At 53.0% G+C, this 15,013-nt stretch overlaps 2 protein-coding genes across 4 annotated transcripts; both read right to left on the minus strand.

Moving 5' to 3' along the window:
• ttll12 (tubulin tyrosine ligase-like family, member 12) lies at window positions 1–10,098 on the minus strand. The gene is made up of 14 exons (XM_030113918.1): window positions 9,921–10,098; window positions 8,781–8,923; window positions 8,374–8,572; window positions 8,139–8,298; window positions 7,918–8,051; window positions 7,587–7,663; window positions 6,871–6,987; window positions 4,444–4,644; window positions 4,251–4,362; window positions 3,998–4,149; window positions 1,909–1,990; window positions 1,769–1,837; window positions 1,548–1,686; window positions 1–409 (listed from the first exon to the last, which is right to left on the minus strand). The coding sequence occupies exons 1-14, from the start codon at window positions 10,065–10,067 to the stop codon at window positions 258–260; spliced, it is 1,884 nt and encodes a 627-aa protein (XP_029969778.1). The 5' UTR covers window positions 10,068–10,098; the 3' UTR covers window positions 1–257.
• Window positions 10,099–10,840: 742 nt separating this feature from the next.
• On the minus strand, window positions 10,841–14,948 carry LOC115404543 (sorting nexin-4-like). 3 transcript variants are annotated; one of them, XM_030113923.1, is made up of 14 exons: window positions 14,819–14,948; window positions 14,394–14,518; window positions 14,175–14,313; window positions 13,955–14,104; window positions 13,842–13,889; window positions 13,634–13,689; window positions 13,428–13,500; window positions 12,688–12,749; window positions 12,333–12,398; window positions 11,876–11,965; window positions 11,711–11,790; window positions 11,430–11,571; window positions 11,240–11,354; window positions 10,841–11,078 (listed from the first exon to the last, which is right to left on the minus strand). In XM_030113923.1, the coding sequence occupies exons 1-14, from the start codon at window positions 14,888–14,890 to the stop codon at window positions 11,031–11,033; spliced, it is 1,266 nt and encodes a 421-aa protein (XP_029969783.1). In that variant the 5' UTR covers window positions 14,891–14,948; the 3' UTR covers window positions 10,841–11,030. The 3 variants fall into 3 exon arrangements, with proteins under 3 accessions (XP_029969783.1, XP_029969781.1, XP_029969782.1); XM_030113921.1 differs by having other exon boundaries at window positions 11,430–11,575; window positions 11,691–11,790; XM_030113922.1 differs by having other exon boundaries at window positions 11,430–11,575; window positions 11,691–11,790; window positions 14,394–14,515; window positions 14,819–14,902.
• Between the last annotated feature and the right edge of the window lie 65 nt (window positions 14,949–15,013).

Genomic DNA, 15,013 nt, shown 5'->3' on the forward strand with positions numbered 1-15,013 from the left:
ATATGACCTTAAATATGGCACGCAGCTTCGTGAGGATTCCAACCAATCGGGACACATGAAGGAGCCAGAGGCGGGGTCTTCACCCAGCATGGTTTATTCCTCTCCATCTGTACAGGAAGTGCTACCGTTTGGTCAGTTCAGAGAAAAACCGTCAATATTTCACACAGAGCAGAAAAACTAAAGTGAATTGGTCCGAAACGACGGAGACCTCCCGGACAGCAGGTGGCGCCACGTGCGGTCGGGTGTGCGTGGGTTCCTCATGCGATCTGCGTGACGGGGCAGTCCTCGGGCCGGTCCAGGAACAGCGTCTGGAACATGTGGTTGTAGAAGGAGGGGTGGTAGAGGCAGGCCCGGGCGCAGTCCGGAGAGAAGTTCAGCTCCAGGATCTGAGGCTGCATGAGGCGCTCGCCTGCAGGGCGGAGCAGGAGGAGGAGGAGGAGGAGGAGGAGGAAGAGGAGGAGGAGGGGGAGGAAGAGCAGGAGGAGGAGGAGGAAGAAGAAGAGGAGGAGGAGGAGGAGGAGGAGGAGGAGGAGGAGGGGGAGGAGGAAGAAGAAGAAGAGGAGGAGGAGGAGGAGGAGGAGGAAGAGGAGGAGGAAGAGGAGGAAGAGGAGGAGGAGGAGGAAGAGGAGGAGGAGGGGGAGGAGGAAGAAGAGGAGCGCGGTGAGGAGGAGGGGTGGCTTCCAAATCCGGTATTTTTATAGGTACTGACCAAATTCTGCCTGTACTACCGAGGACAGAGTCATTAATATCAGGAGACAGTCACATGACGTGAGAGTTATGGAAGTTTCACAGTTTTTACCAGCTCAACCTGGCAGTCATCAACTTTGCATTTTATTCCTGTAAGTAATCTAAAGCGTGATGTTTTTCCCAGAGAAACAAACCCGTGTCTTCATTTGTCCTCCACAGAGATAAGGAACCAGATCAGAGGCGGTGAGGGAATCAAACCTCCACAGATAAATGACGGCGGAAGTCAGTCTGACCTCCTCAGATACCTCCATATCTCAGAACTGACCATAAAAAAACTACTGATATGACGTCCGTCAGGGGTTTTCTCTCTAAATACACAATGGTTTTCACTTCTGTGGCACGTTTTCCATCAGTCAGTTAGTTAATCACACAGCAGCTGCCGTTAAATTCAACCGATACAGTAAATCCTCTGCAGCCGCTGCCGGCTGCTTCTGCAGACGTTAGAGTGAACCCTCCAGGTGGTTCCATGACCTCCCTGCTTCGTCTGATCGAGCACTGGAGGCTGGACGGAGGTCAACGTTAAAACACATCTGAACTGTTGCACCAAAGCATCACAAGTCCTGAGAAAGATGAAGTGACCCAGACAGCGGCGTGGGGCTGCAGGTCCGGTTCAAACCGGACGGAGCAAGCAGAAGTAGGAACGGTCAGACTGGAACCAACCGGAGGAGAGATGAGGAAGGAGAGTGGATGAAGAAAGGATTCTTGTTCTCCAAATGAACCGGAAGTGGGGCTCCGGGTCACCTTTGACCTCTCTCTGGAAACACTCAGGCAGCGTGACGGGAGAGGAATGATTGGCTCACCGTTCTGCCCCGTGCTCCACTTCAGCATGAGGTCCACGGCGTAGATGGCCCGGGACGGAGGGTACGCACAGATCCCGTACGGCGCCGGTCGGGACGAGGCGGCCTGGAAGAGCTCCTTAAACGCTTCGAACAGCTTCGCCTGGAGGAGGAAACCGCGACGAACGGAGGGTTTCAGCAGCAGGAGCTTCACAGCAGGGAGTCCGGGAGGAACACTCACTCACCTGCACCTCCTTCCAGGGATACTGAGGGTACTGCTGCTCAAACAGGGGGATGAACTCATCGTAGTGGACCTGCAGACGGGGTGAGCACAGGGGTCAGCGGGTTCAGGGTCGAAGACCAGAGGACGGCAGCAGAAGGTCACCTGTTTGAGCTCCACCCCCTCCGCGTAGTTCATGACGGTGAAGTGCTTCTGGTAGTCGTCAAAGTGGTCCAAGGAGAAAGGTCTGGACACAAGACAGGGGAGGTCAGGACCGATCAGGACCGATTAGGACCGATCGGCACAGATCAGGACCGATTAGGACCGATCAGGACCAATCAGGACCGCGGCGGGTCAAACGTCATGAAACAATCCTCCGGGAGTGTCTGATATCCAGCATCCCTGAACCACAAGACGATGGTGGGAACACTGGAAGACGTGACCGATCCAGCTCACATCGCTAATCCACATTCAAACTACCTTCTTCGTAGTTTACTGCTGGACTAGAACTCAGAACTACCAGCTTCTCATCTCTTTCACGCATTTCTGGCTTGTTTTGTCGCGACGCCAGTGGGTGGAGGTCAGCAGGACACGCTATCTCTGAAACGTTAATCCCAGCAGTGATAACACCAATGAAAGGAGGACACACTGGGGGAATGTTTAACTACCGCTGGGAAACAGCAACACCCGGAGTGAACCGGTCAGCCAGGACATCAGCACCTGCTCCAGGTTCAAGAACCCAGGAGAGCCATGAAGACACCGGTGTGTATGGAAGAATACTGCACTACTAAACAGCTGAACTGAGGCTCCGTTTCCCAGATGTTCAGAGGTGAACCTCCTCAGAGGGTTCAGCGGTTCACAGATTCCATGTGGGTGTTGTGGTTTAACCAGTTTTCCTATTAAGAGGTGACCGACTTCCTGTGGCATCAGCTGTTACTGTTAACAAAAGCAGCGGTTAAAAACCGGCAGCCGTCCCGGCAAATGCGGTTTAACTGAATTTACAAGATAGACGTCCTCAGATGGAGTTCGTCCCTGTTTTGACGTTAGAAGAGCCCATCATAATGACGGTCACGCCAGCCTGAACCAATCGTGTCTGCAACACTCAGGTCAGCTCGTAGCGCTCCACCCTGACCTCCACCCGTCCAGGACACACAGCGCTCCACCCTGACCTCCACCCGTCCAGGACACACAGCGCTCCACCCTGACCTCCACCCGTCCAGGACACACAGCGCTCCACCCTGACCTCCACCCGTCCAGGACACACAGCGCTCCACCCTGACCTCCACCCGTCCAGGACACACAGCGCTCCACCCTGACCTCCACCCGTCCAGGAAACACAGCGCTCCACCCTGACCTCCACCCGTCCAGGACACACAGCGCTCCACCCTGACCTCCACCCGTCCAGGACACACAGCGCTCCACCCTGACCTCCACCCGTCCAGGAAACACAGCGCTCCACCCTGACCTCCACCCGTCCAGGACACACAGCGCTCCACCCTGACCTCCACCCGTCCAGGACACACAGCGCTCCACCCTGACCTCCACCCGTCCAGGACACACAGCGCTGACGCTGGCGGCCTCGTTAACAGTGGATAACTACGATAATAGCCGAAGGTGGCGGTGAAGCTAACAGTCAAAAACTAAGTTAGTAACAAATAGTGGCAGCTAAGCTAACAGTGAGTGGCTAAGCTAGTAATCGATGGTGGCGGCTAAGCTAACAGTGAACAACTAAGCTACTAACCAATGATGACGGCTAAGCTAACAGTGAGCGGCTAAGCTACAAATTGATGGTGGCAGGTAAGCTAAGAGTGGGCGGCGAAGCTAATGACTGATGGTGGCAGCTAAACTAACAAGCAATGATGGCGGCTAAGCTAACAGTGAACAACTAAGCTACTAACCGATGGTGGCGGCTAAGCTAACAGTGAGTGGCTAAGCTAACAACCGATGGTGCGAAGATGGCTTTTTTCTTTCTTTAAATCTGAAACAACAGTATACAACAGTACTACAGCTGTTTAAATCTGATAAAAAATATTATATTAACATAAAAACCAAACTCCTGATATCTTTAGCTCTTCATTAAGATGAATACACATAAAAGTAAATAAACACAAAGTCATTTTGGTGTGATGAGCAGTTTTCAGACTTCGAGATATTTCATTATCTTGACTCAAACTGACTTTAAAATGTCCAAAATCCAGAGAAAAGGTGAAGCCCTGAAATGGAATGTGGAGAAATCGGGCGGTGTATGAATCACCTGTTGGCGAAGCGCAGCCAGAAGACGTCGTAGGCGTAGAGACGCAGCGGCTTCACCGAGCGAAGCATCAGCATGTAGCGGATGTCGAACTTCACCAGTCCCACCTCCTCCCGGCGGAACAGCACCGGGTCCTCCAGGTACTTACACACCACCTGGAAGACAGCGCCGCACACTCGGGATCAACCTGTAACCGTGGCAACGGCTTCAGGCGGGCCGTGGAGGGTCAGCCGGTTCTAAAGGTGTGTGTTGTCACCTTGGGCGAGCTCTCCCTCTGCCGGACGATGCAGTCCAGGCTGCCGGTGATGTGTGTGTCCAGGCCTCGGGCCAGGTTCCAGGGTTTACAGATCCAGTGGTTATCCTCTCCCCTGGAACAAGAGAACACCCGCTTCACGACAGGTCAGAGGTCAATCCCGAGGCCCACCGTCAGAGCGCAGCTCCGCCCCCACCTCTGCTGCCTGGCCCGGTAGCGCTGGACGAACTGCGGCAGCTCCGACTGCAGGTTGAAGGTCTCGGGGAGCCAGGCGGGCCCCGGGCCGCCCCGGACCCGGACCCGGCGGGCCACGGCGGCCAGGCAGTCCTTGACGGTGACCAGGCTCTCGCAGGGGAACTGGTTGAGCATGACGTGAGGCCGCTGCTCGCTCAGCTTCCTGCCGGGCAGACAGACGGCTTCAGGGTTCTGCTTCTCAGAGGCGGCCTTGGAGCGCTATCAGTGAGACGCTCCACTCAGAGCTCATCGGGGACTGTTATTCTGTCTCAACCTCTCCGGGACGTCTGTCCAGAGGACTGAAGGTCGTCCTCCTGACTCCTCAGACAATCACTGCTTTCAAAACTGAACACTGGCTCATTGTCAGGCTCAGAACACTGCCGATACAATAAAGACACTGAAGATGTGGTTTTCAGCGGTGCTGGTAGGTCTTTGAAATGTCAGATTTCAGAATTGGAATGTCTTCATTCACAACAAAATAGAAACTTTCAATTTCATGACTTTTTCTGCCTTCGGATTCTATTTTTTCCTGCCTTCTAGTAAAACCACATTTTATCATCCCAGAGTCTTCACGGTACGAAACCTCCTAGAGGGATTTAACATCACCTCAGACGCCTCATTCTGAATGAAAATGTCTATTCTGGTTTAAACTTAATTCTGAATTGGCGATTTTTATTCTGATTTAAAAGCAGAACTAAATGACTGGTTCATCATGGAAACACTCATTCTGCTGTAAGTGAACTGCTTGGTTCTGTTCGTTCTCCTGTTCTGTCGTGACGATGCACATCTTCCAAGATGGCCGCCCAACGCAAGCTGTGGACTCAGAGACAATTTATAGAAAAAATGACAGAATGAAAAGAGTAGATTGAGGGAAACATAACAATACCGTTTTTAAAGCCGTAGCATCAAAGTTTACCGAGAAAACTGAACAGGAAGTGGAGTTGTTGACGTCTGTTGTGTATTTCCACCTCCACTCTGACTGGGTTGTAATTCTGTAAGCCGCCTCAGTAAAACCTCCTAGCAGGCTGAAACCAGCAGTCAGAAGAGGGAACCAGCGTACGGTCAGAAGGTGAGGAGTCGGTTCACCTATTGTTCACATCGCCTCATATGGGATGGCAGAGCGTGATACCTCCAGCGGTCCTACATGTGGCCCGTAGAGATATGGAGTCGGTAGAAGTGTAGAACTGAAACAGGAAGAACGTCTGCAACTGTCTGAATTCCAAGAGAAGAAATGTGGCAAAGCAGAGAGAGTATAAGATCCCCCCTCTGGAGATCGGGCCATTTTTCTTGGGGTTCTGGGCCGCGGTCCGGGACGTCCTGTATTTCTGATTATACTGCTGTCAGTCACCTTCTCGTCTGCGATCATCTTCTTCAACCGAATAAAAGAACGCGTGCCGAGAGTCTCATGATTCCACTTCACTTTAGTCTCCACACTTCCTGTAGACATCAGCACGTCACTTCCTGGGGGGTCGTGAAGGGTACAATCAGAACCCCTCACGACCCCCAGGTGTGAATTAGAGAAAGAAGAATCAGTACTACTCCCAGGTAAACAGGAAGGAGAGGACTTTAACAGCATGCTGTAAGGCGAACCCGTTCCCCGTCTACTGAGGAACGCCTGACTGCATTGTTTTGTAAAAAAAGAAAAACTTCAAAAAGCAAAATCCAGAAAGAAAAAAACACTTCCCCATTAGTCTGATTTCACTGATTTGACAGGAAGGCGACATCTCTTCTTCCTCCTGAGATCAGAGGAGGTACTGAGGGCAGACAGAGCAGTGCGAGCAGCCGGGCTCAGACAGCCAATCACAGCGCCGGGAATCAACCCTGGAGCCCAGCGGGGGTGAGGAGAGATTAACACTCCTCCATCCTGCCTCAGCACGTTGTGTATGAAAGTGTGTGTGTGTGTGTGTGTGTGTGTGTGTGTGTGTGTGTGTGTGTGTGTGTGTGTCAGGGCTTCAGTGAACCAGTTGCCAGTGTTAGAACTGACCAGATTTCCCAGGATGCATGCTTGGTGACGTCTCTCGGTGTCTACGTGATCTGAACGCCAGGTAATGAATTACATACCATAATATTCAGTCCCGCGTTCGGTGATTGAATCCAGATGTTACAACCTTCTGTTGTGAGCGAGACCGGGACATTCTGCAGGTATGCAGAGACTGAATCCAGATGTTCGGGTCGGTGACCCAGGGTGCTGAGCAGGGACCCTTTGGGAACTTTGGGGTTTGCAGGAGAACTGGTGGTGTAGGAGCTACGGAAGCCGCATTGTTGTGACTGCTAGCGGCTTGGCGGTGAAATTACAGAGGAGGGCGTTCCCTTGACGCAGAAGCAGGATATGTTCAGTGGCGGCGTAGGAACGACGTCGCTGCGACGGGGAGCACACTGAGGCCTTCACCTGTAGTCCTTGATGTGGCCGAAGACCCAGACCACGTCGGCCTCCTCCTCCTCCTCCGTCAGCTGGAACCCCGGGTGCGTCAGGTTGTTCCGGACCTGAGACATGTCCGAGTAGACCCTGCAGAGACAGAACAGAGGCCGCTTTCACACCAACGCCACGGGTTTGGTGACTCCGGCCTGGATCTGCAGACGCTGCCTTTCTGGGCTCACATGACGCTTCTGTCATGACTCATGTGAGCTGCTGACCTCTGACCTCTGCGATACAGGCGGTTTCACGGTGTGCCGAAGGCCGCTCGGCGCAGCTGCCGGGGCTTTATCTGCCTGCGGCTCGTGTTTGGGTTCCAGCAGGAATGTGTAGGATCTCTGAGAAGCGTCCGTATGGAGGGAGGCCGGAGTTCCTCACAGCTGCAGGGCTGCTCTCAGTCCCACAAAAACTTCTCATTATGACAGAAGAAATGTGTTTCTTTATACCAGTAAAACCTGTATTTGTTTCTGACGCTTGATGTATTGATTAGATAGGCACGCTTCTTATGTGCAAAACAAAATGCATCGGCTTGTGAAAGTCTCCACTCTCTCTTCTCAACATCTTTCACCGTTCGGTTCGTTAGGAAGTATTTTACACATCTGTGTTTGACAGACCTGATCTGGAGTCAGAGGCCTGGTTTCTGTGGATCCAGACTGGGTCCACAGGGTGTTTCAGTTCTCTGGGACACTTACTTGAGGACTTTTCCGGAGGGGGCGGAGCCTGGGGGGGTTTCCACAGGAAGCAGCTCCTTGTTGGTTCGTACGATGTCCTGGAGAACAGAAGCAGAGCAGTCTGACCCGGTCCTGGACCTCATGACGGCACTGAGGCGGCGCGGTGGGCCAGTGGAGGGGCAGGGTTAGAACCCCCTTAGGGTGACCATCTGGACTGCTTCCTGCTTCCCCTGATCCACCAGCCCCGCCCCCCTTCTGATTCTTTACTTGGTAGAAAAACGCCACAAACCGACCTTCCGTCTTCTCCCTCCCAATCCCTGCTGCTGATTTCTGCGGTTTTCCCAGAATTCACCTCATAGTAGGAGTCCGGCGGCTCGGCCGTGGCGCTGCCGACCCCGTCCAGGTCGTCGGGTTTCCACGGTAACAGGCGGCAGCGCCGCACCAGCGGGTCGGTCTCTCCGTAGGCGTAGTCCCGGGTCGCCTCATCTGTGGACGAGACAGAGCGCCGCCTCGTCACTTCCTGTCTGCAGACGAGCCGGAGCCTCGCGGCGATCGACGGGGCCGGAGTCGAACCTCCGCTCCGCAGGTCGTGCAGGGGCCACAGGACGCTGTAGGCCAGCTGGGTCCGCATGCAGAAGAAGGGCGCCACGGCGCAGCTGGGCCGGTCGCTGTGCTGCACCCGGGAGCCGAACTCGTCCAGGACGTACCACACCGGGACCCGCTGCTCCGCCGACTGAGGGCGGAGGACACGGCAGGTCACCGACGGAGCCCGGGCCGGGCCTCCGCCCCCCTCGCCCCCCCTCCCTACCCCCTGGGACAGCTGGTACGTCTGGTTGTACTTCCACAGGCGCTCCAGCACCGCCTCCACCACGCCCGGGTCCGGCGCCTCGCCGTGGAACTCCACCCCCACCAGGGCGGCCATGCGGGGCAGCAGGCCCGGGACCTGCTCCAGCTGCTGCCGGGCCTGCTCCGCCCGGTACGTCCAGGCGTGGTCCACCAGGAAGACGCTGCAGGCAGACGGAGAGGACCGAACACACCAATCACGATCCGACAGGAAGCGGTTCATCCAGAAAGGACCAAAACGCCACAGAGAGGCTGTTTCTACATCCTGCTCTGAAAAGAATCGGGTTCTGCTTTTTAACCTGTGGACTGAAGTCTGGATTACTGGACCGTGAGGGTTTCATTAGCCCAGCTTCCGGTCTGTGGCGCCCTCACCTGGTGGGATCTGAGGCCTGCAGTCCGCTGTCCCGGGTCACCACCACCTTACACCTGAAGGCTCCAGGGTTACCCTTCCTCTCCTCCTCTTCCTCCTCCTCTTGGATTTGCATGATTCCAAAAACCTCACCAGCATCATAAATCTACAACACAAAGCACTGAATGGATCCCAGAGGAGAGATCCGTCCACACAGGGTGGATTAGAAATCATCCAAAGGTTCAGGCCGGACTGGACCCTCTGGAGTCCCGGGATTGGTCCACAGACCAGGTGTTTGACAGCTGAGCACAATGAGAGAAAACATGAAGGAAACACTCCCAGCTCTGGAGGGGAAACCTTTGGTCCAAACTAGTTTCTGTTATCATTCTCTACATATTGTGTTTTTCAATGTCTTACTCAGTTAAAATGCATATTTTAGACAATTAAAACCCTGTTTTAACCATCTTCTTTTGCCTCTGCATAGAAACAATAAGGCTTTTAAGACAATAAAACACATTTTATTGTTCATCAGTGAAAGTTCTCCCATTGGCAGCGAAGCTTCCATTAGCTTCAGTTTTGCACAGTGAAGGCCACTCTCTGCTTTGACCCCAGTGAAAACATCAAACTCAATACTGCAATTATTTATATTACACTGTCAGTTCCAATAAATGCCAGTTTTTAAGGTATTTTCTAAAATACATCTTCAACAGGACTTCTTCTCTATTGCACCAAGTAATTCTCAAAGTTTTTTCTAAAATGCTCCACGTTGAAAATATCAAATATCAAATCATAGATGGGATTTTAATGTAAACTTATACTCTCTCTTCAACGTGATGTAAAGCAAACATCTAGAAATGTTCTGTGCATGAATCATTCATTTACATATAATTTCACATTATGTGAAAACTGAATTCAGCACTAAATATATAAATAAAGAGTTAAATGAACCAACTCCTTTAGGTTCTAATCGCCATACAGATTAAATTAACTCCTCACATCAGGGTTTAACTTTAATAACGTCTCAGCCGAATTATTCAGGGAGACTCACAGATACACACAGTGAAGAGCAGAGCTTTAGAAGACGGCGATATCTGGCCGTTAAAGGAGAGAAAGTGTAAAACCGCCAGGTTATCAGCGGGGTCTGGTGCCGGGTGAACTCTGACCTCGCTCGTGAGCTTGTGATGGAGGCTCCGCCAGTAGACGTGCGGGACTCCGGAGGACTGCAGGGCGGCGGCGTGCAGCGCCTCGAAGGCCCGGTAGCTCTCCTCCTCCTCCGGCTCCTCTCCGCTCCGTCCCGGCTCCGCGGACATGACTGCAGCTACAAACAAACCCACATGGAAGACGCCCCGACGCGGAAGTGAGACTGTTACGTCAGGAAGCGGTGCATTGTGGGTAACAATAAAATAAAGTAGTTTTTGCAATATTTTTACTCAGTTTACAACTCTTGTCGAGACAAAACGCAATAAAAGGATCCCTACAAGTTAAACAGTCATAAAACAACAATAATGAAAATAAATATAAAATCTATTACAAAGAAGAGAGCAAGGCAGTAATAATTCAGGAAATATTTAATTAAGCCGGATTTGTGTCATTAAGTACATCAAGGGAAGATAAACACGCTTCAGTCTGGTTTTTCAACGCTCCAGTAGACAGAAGTTCATTTTTTTTTATATTTGTTTTTGTGGATAAATGCATTCCTCCATATTTTATGAAATGAATACATTTCTTCTGTTTCATTGGTAAAATGTGTTTTGTAATATACTGGGTGTTCAGTAAATTTAGACAGACTTGAATATTTTGAGGAGACAATCTTGTATATGTTGTCAATATTTTATGGTCACTGGGGAAGAAAAAACAGATTGGGAGAGTTTAGAGATGATTACTCCTTCAGAAATAACTGAATTACTTTGCTGACAGACATTTAGAGTAGAATAATGTTTCCCTTTTTCCTTATTTTTTTAATCTATTATGTTTTAATTGATCAAAAATCAAAAGGTTTCTTCCAAACTGAGTTGTTCAGTAACATGAAACTGACAGAGAGACTAGAAGAGACACAGGAAAGTTCAAAACACACATTTTTATTTGAACAAAAAACAGTTATTCCAAATGAGACTGGGCGAAGCTTTAAAACGACAAATTAGTTTATTTAAATAGAAAATGTTTAGAGTTAAATAACATTAAAAACAACGCAGTCATTTACAAATAAATTAACATTACTGAGGTTTAAATTACAGTTGGTGCGAGAGCAGTGTTTGGCGGAGAAAAGTGACGCCTCACATCTTGAGGAAACACTCCTTGGCGTTGCTCCACACCTGCATTCCCTGCAAACACACCAGATCAGCTCATGAGGACTGAATCCAGGACTGGATCCAGGACTGGATCCAGGACTGGATCCAGGACTATCCCGGTCGTGTCACGTCTCACACAGCACCGTGAGATGTTCAATGACCGGGACAGTTGTGGTTCTTTCGAGCTTCGGTACCTTCTTGCACATGCTGATCTGCATCAGAGCGTAGCTGACCAGCGCCTCCCGCAGGTCTTTGTCCTTCTGCTCCTTGAAGCGCTGCATGTCCACCCAGGCCTTCTCCACATGCTCCCTGCACCACAACACACACACGTCAGTGGAGGTCCCCCGCAGCCCCGCCCCCCCTCCGGCGGGCGGACACACTCACTGGACCTCGGCGGTCTTGTCCCGGACGGCGTCCTCGCCCTCGGCGATCAGCTCCTCCAGCAGCCGGAGCCGGGCCTCCCTCTGCTCCGGGGCCTCCTGGCCGAACAGCTTGCTGGTCATCCCTTTAAAGGAGAAGGTCCGCACTATCTGGGGGGAGACGGGGGGACGGGTCACCACCGGGAACGGCCTCTCAGGACGGGGTCCCGGTGGACCCGGGGGGTGGGGTGTGGGGTTCTGGGGGGGCACTGTGAGTGTGGGGTACCCCTGTGGCCAGCTCCTCACGTTGCTGCTTCTTGGAGACCAGGTCCTGGGAGGCCACCTCCAGCTCGAACTGGGTCAGCTCGTGCTTCCTGCACACCGCCCTGCGGAGAGGGAGGACCGCTTCAGAGACCTGGACCGGGACCAGAACCCCCCCCCACACACACACACACACACACACACACACACCTGAGAGCCTCGGCATAGAAGAGGTACTCCTTCAGCTGGTCGGCGTAGTGCTCCTCCTCCTCCAGGATGTCGTCTATGGAGGCAGCGTACCTGCAGGAGAAGACCGGCTGGGCTCAATGGGGGACTGAACACCGTGGGGGGCTGAAAACCGTGAAGGGACTGAACACCATGGGGGGCTGAAAACTGTGAAGGGACTGAAAACTGTGAAGGGACTGAACACCGTGAGGGGCTGAAAACCGTGGGGGGCTGAAAACCGTGAAGGGACTGAACACCATGGGGGGCTGAAAACCGTGAAGGGACTGAACACCGTGGGGGGCTGAAAACCGTGAAGGGACTGAAAACCATGGGGGGCTGAACACCGTGGGGGGCTGAAAACCGTGTGGGACTGAACACCGTAGGGGGCTGAACACCGTGGGGGGCTGAAAGCCGCGTGGGACTGACTGGAGGCGGTACTCACGCGTCCATGTGGTGTCCGGCGCTCTGCAGACCGTCTCCCATCTCCTTCTCAATGGCGCTCCACTCGCTGAGGGAACACACAGAAGAGAACCAGAGAACCAGACTCCCTGCAGCCACTGACTCAGTGCTGCCACCTGCTGCTCAGGAGCGGCAGGAAGCAGCATGAACTGCAGGGAACACCAATCAGGGTTTTTACAAAGAACTAATTCTGTTAGGTTCTTCATGTTCTTTATGGAAAAAAAAACCTGTTTTCTCTAAAATAAAGAAAGTTACACAAAACAATGAGAAAAGCAGAAGAATCTTTCTTAATTCAATAAAACGATTCAGATTCACAACGTAGATTAAAACAAACCCACCTGAAGACTCTTCCATAGTTCCCGTGAACCTTATAGACACCGTAGAGTCGGTCTGCCACCCTCTGTGAAACACACACACACACACACACACACACACACACACACACACACACACACACACACACACACACACACACACACACAGTATGTTTACATGGGAATTTTAATTCCTGTTTAAATCACAATAAAGGTTAAAATGACCCTGGAAACGCCTAAAAACTTTGTTTGAAATTAAGTGTAAATCTGAATTGTCCAGTCGGTTTATGCTCCTTCAGGTGCAGAATGAGATGTAAACTGGGCGACTTCATTCCGGACGTTCTGCTCGTCTGTCGCCATGATGCGATATTCCAAGATGGCGGCCCGCAGTTCGACTCATACGGAGACGATTTACTTAACGGGAGTTTTAGAAGAAATGGACATAATGAACACAGTGGATGGACACGAGCAGAACAATGAGGACATTTTAAAACTGTAGCATCGATCTTAATTCAGAAAGAAAGAGAGAAAAATGGCCGGCAAAACGCTTTGTTTACGTCCGGCAGACGTCAGTACGTCACGGCCGCCCCGTCCAATCAGAACGCTTCACTGCCCCCATCGTTAAAGAGGATTTAATCCTTCATTTCTCCCATGTAAACACCGAGCTCAGGAATAATATTCTGAATTATTTAATTTAAAATCAACCAAATTGTGTGTGTGTGTGTGTGTGTGTGTGTGTGTGTGTGTGTGTGTGTGTGTCTCACAGCTCGTGTCCTCAGCAGCTGGGACGTGTGAGCCTGGAGTTCATCGCTGTAGTGTTTCATCTCCATGAATCGTCTGGAGAAACACAGCAGGGCGGTTCACCTCGTCAGATCACACAGGTTTCAAACCGAGCTGAGGACGTGAAGCTTTACGTTCTGACTGTTTCTCCTCAGCTTCTTACAGACAGGAACAGGAAGCGGAGTCTTACTTGTCCGGGTTTCTCACTCTGAAGGTGGCGCTCAGAGCTCTGAGTCTGGAATCTGCCTGGAGGAGAGACAGGAAGGACAGGAAGGAGAAGCCTCAGACTGCTCCAGTCTCAGACTAACTGGACGGGGGACAGAGACACGTCGGCAGCTGCAGGTCGGAGACGATGCTTCTGAACGCTCCGTTCCGGACGCTGCAGGACGGCGGGGTACCTTGGCCTGGAATCCGGTGTCGAACACCGCCTCCTTCCAGCCGTGCTCCTGCGGCAGAAAACACAGGAGGGGTGAGACTGAGCGGCGCCGCCGGCCGCCGAGCGCCGCCGTACCTCCGTCAGGAAGTGCTGCAGGATCTTGTCGTTGGAGAGGACGGAGTGGGACGCCACGCGCAGCAGGAAGTTCTCCAGCCCCACCCTGCGGCGCTCCACGAAGTCGGGGTCCATGTTGTCTGCAGACAGCTTGTGCCACACGAACTCCGCCTGCCAGCGGGACACAGAGACGCTGGTCTCACCTGAACCGGGCTGTCGGGGGTCTGCAGGCGGGACTCACCCTCTTCTCGGGCAGCGGGGGAACCACGGCGAACGGGTACGTCACCACCAGGTAGTTCCTCAGCAGCTCGAACTCGCTGTACCTCCTCCACAGGGAGTCCGGCGCCGGGTTGTGACCTTCGGTCACGGCGTCCATCGGCCTGCACACATCAGCGGGGCACGCCATCAGATCGCCCCGGCTCCGCCCCCATCCCCGGCTCCGCCCCCATACCGGACTCACCTGGTCTCGATCAGGTAGACGGTGAAGGTCTCCTGCATGCCCACCGCGTTCTTCCCGCTCCTCTTCTCCGCCTCCGCCACGCAGATCTCCATCCTGCGCAGCAGCGTGGAGCCGTCCTCCACCATCTGAACCCCCACCCCACCCAGAGCCAGACCAGGGCGTCAGCAGGGCCAGGGAGGCGGAGCCCCCCCCCCCCCCCCCCCCCCCCCCCCCCCATGCTGGTCTCCTGACACCGTGTGTGTGTGTGTGCCCCCCTCCCTCCCCGAGGCCCGTGTAGAGTGCAGAAACGCCCCTGAACCAAGCCGCTAGCATGATGCTAAGAGCTGCTAGCATGAAGCTAACAGCTGCTAGCACGGAGCTAACAGCTGCTAGCACGGAGCTAACGCGTACCGAGGCTCGGTGTGAGGACGGCGGGCTGTCTTTACCGTGTTGTCCGCGGTCGTCTGGTCCGACTCGTCGTCGGTCGCCAGAGAATCCTCCTTTCCGTCCTCCATCATCCTCCCTGATGGAGATGAAGATGCTGAGGATGAGGATGGGGTTGGCTGTCAGGCTGACTCACCGCGCATGCGCAGAGCATCCCGCCCTTCCTGCAGGGCCGCTCATGCCCCCCCCCCAGGGGC

The sequence above is a fragment of the Salarias fasciatus genome, chromosome 17, assembly GCF_902148845.1.
Source record: "Salarias fasciatus chromosome 17, fSalaFa1.1, whole genome shotgun sequence".
Lineage (NCBI taxonomy): Eukaryota > Metazoa > Chordata > Actinopteri > Blenniiformes > Blenniidae > Salarias > Salarias fasciatus.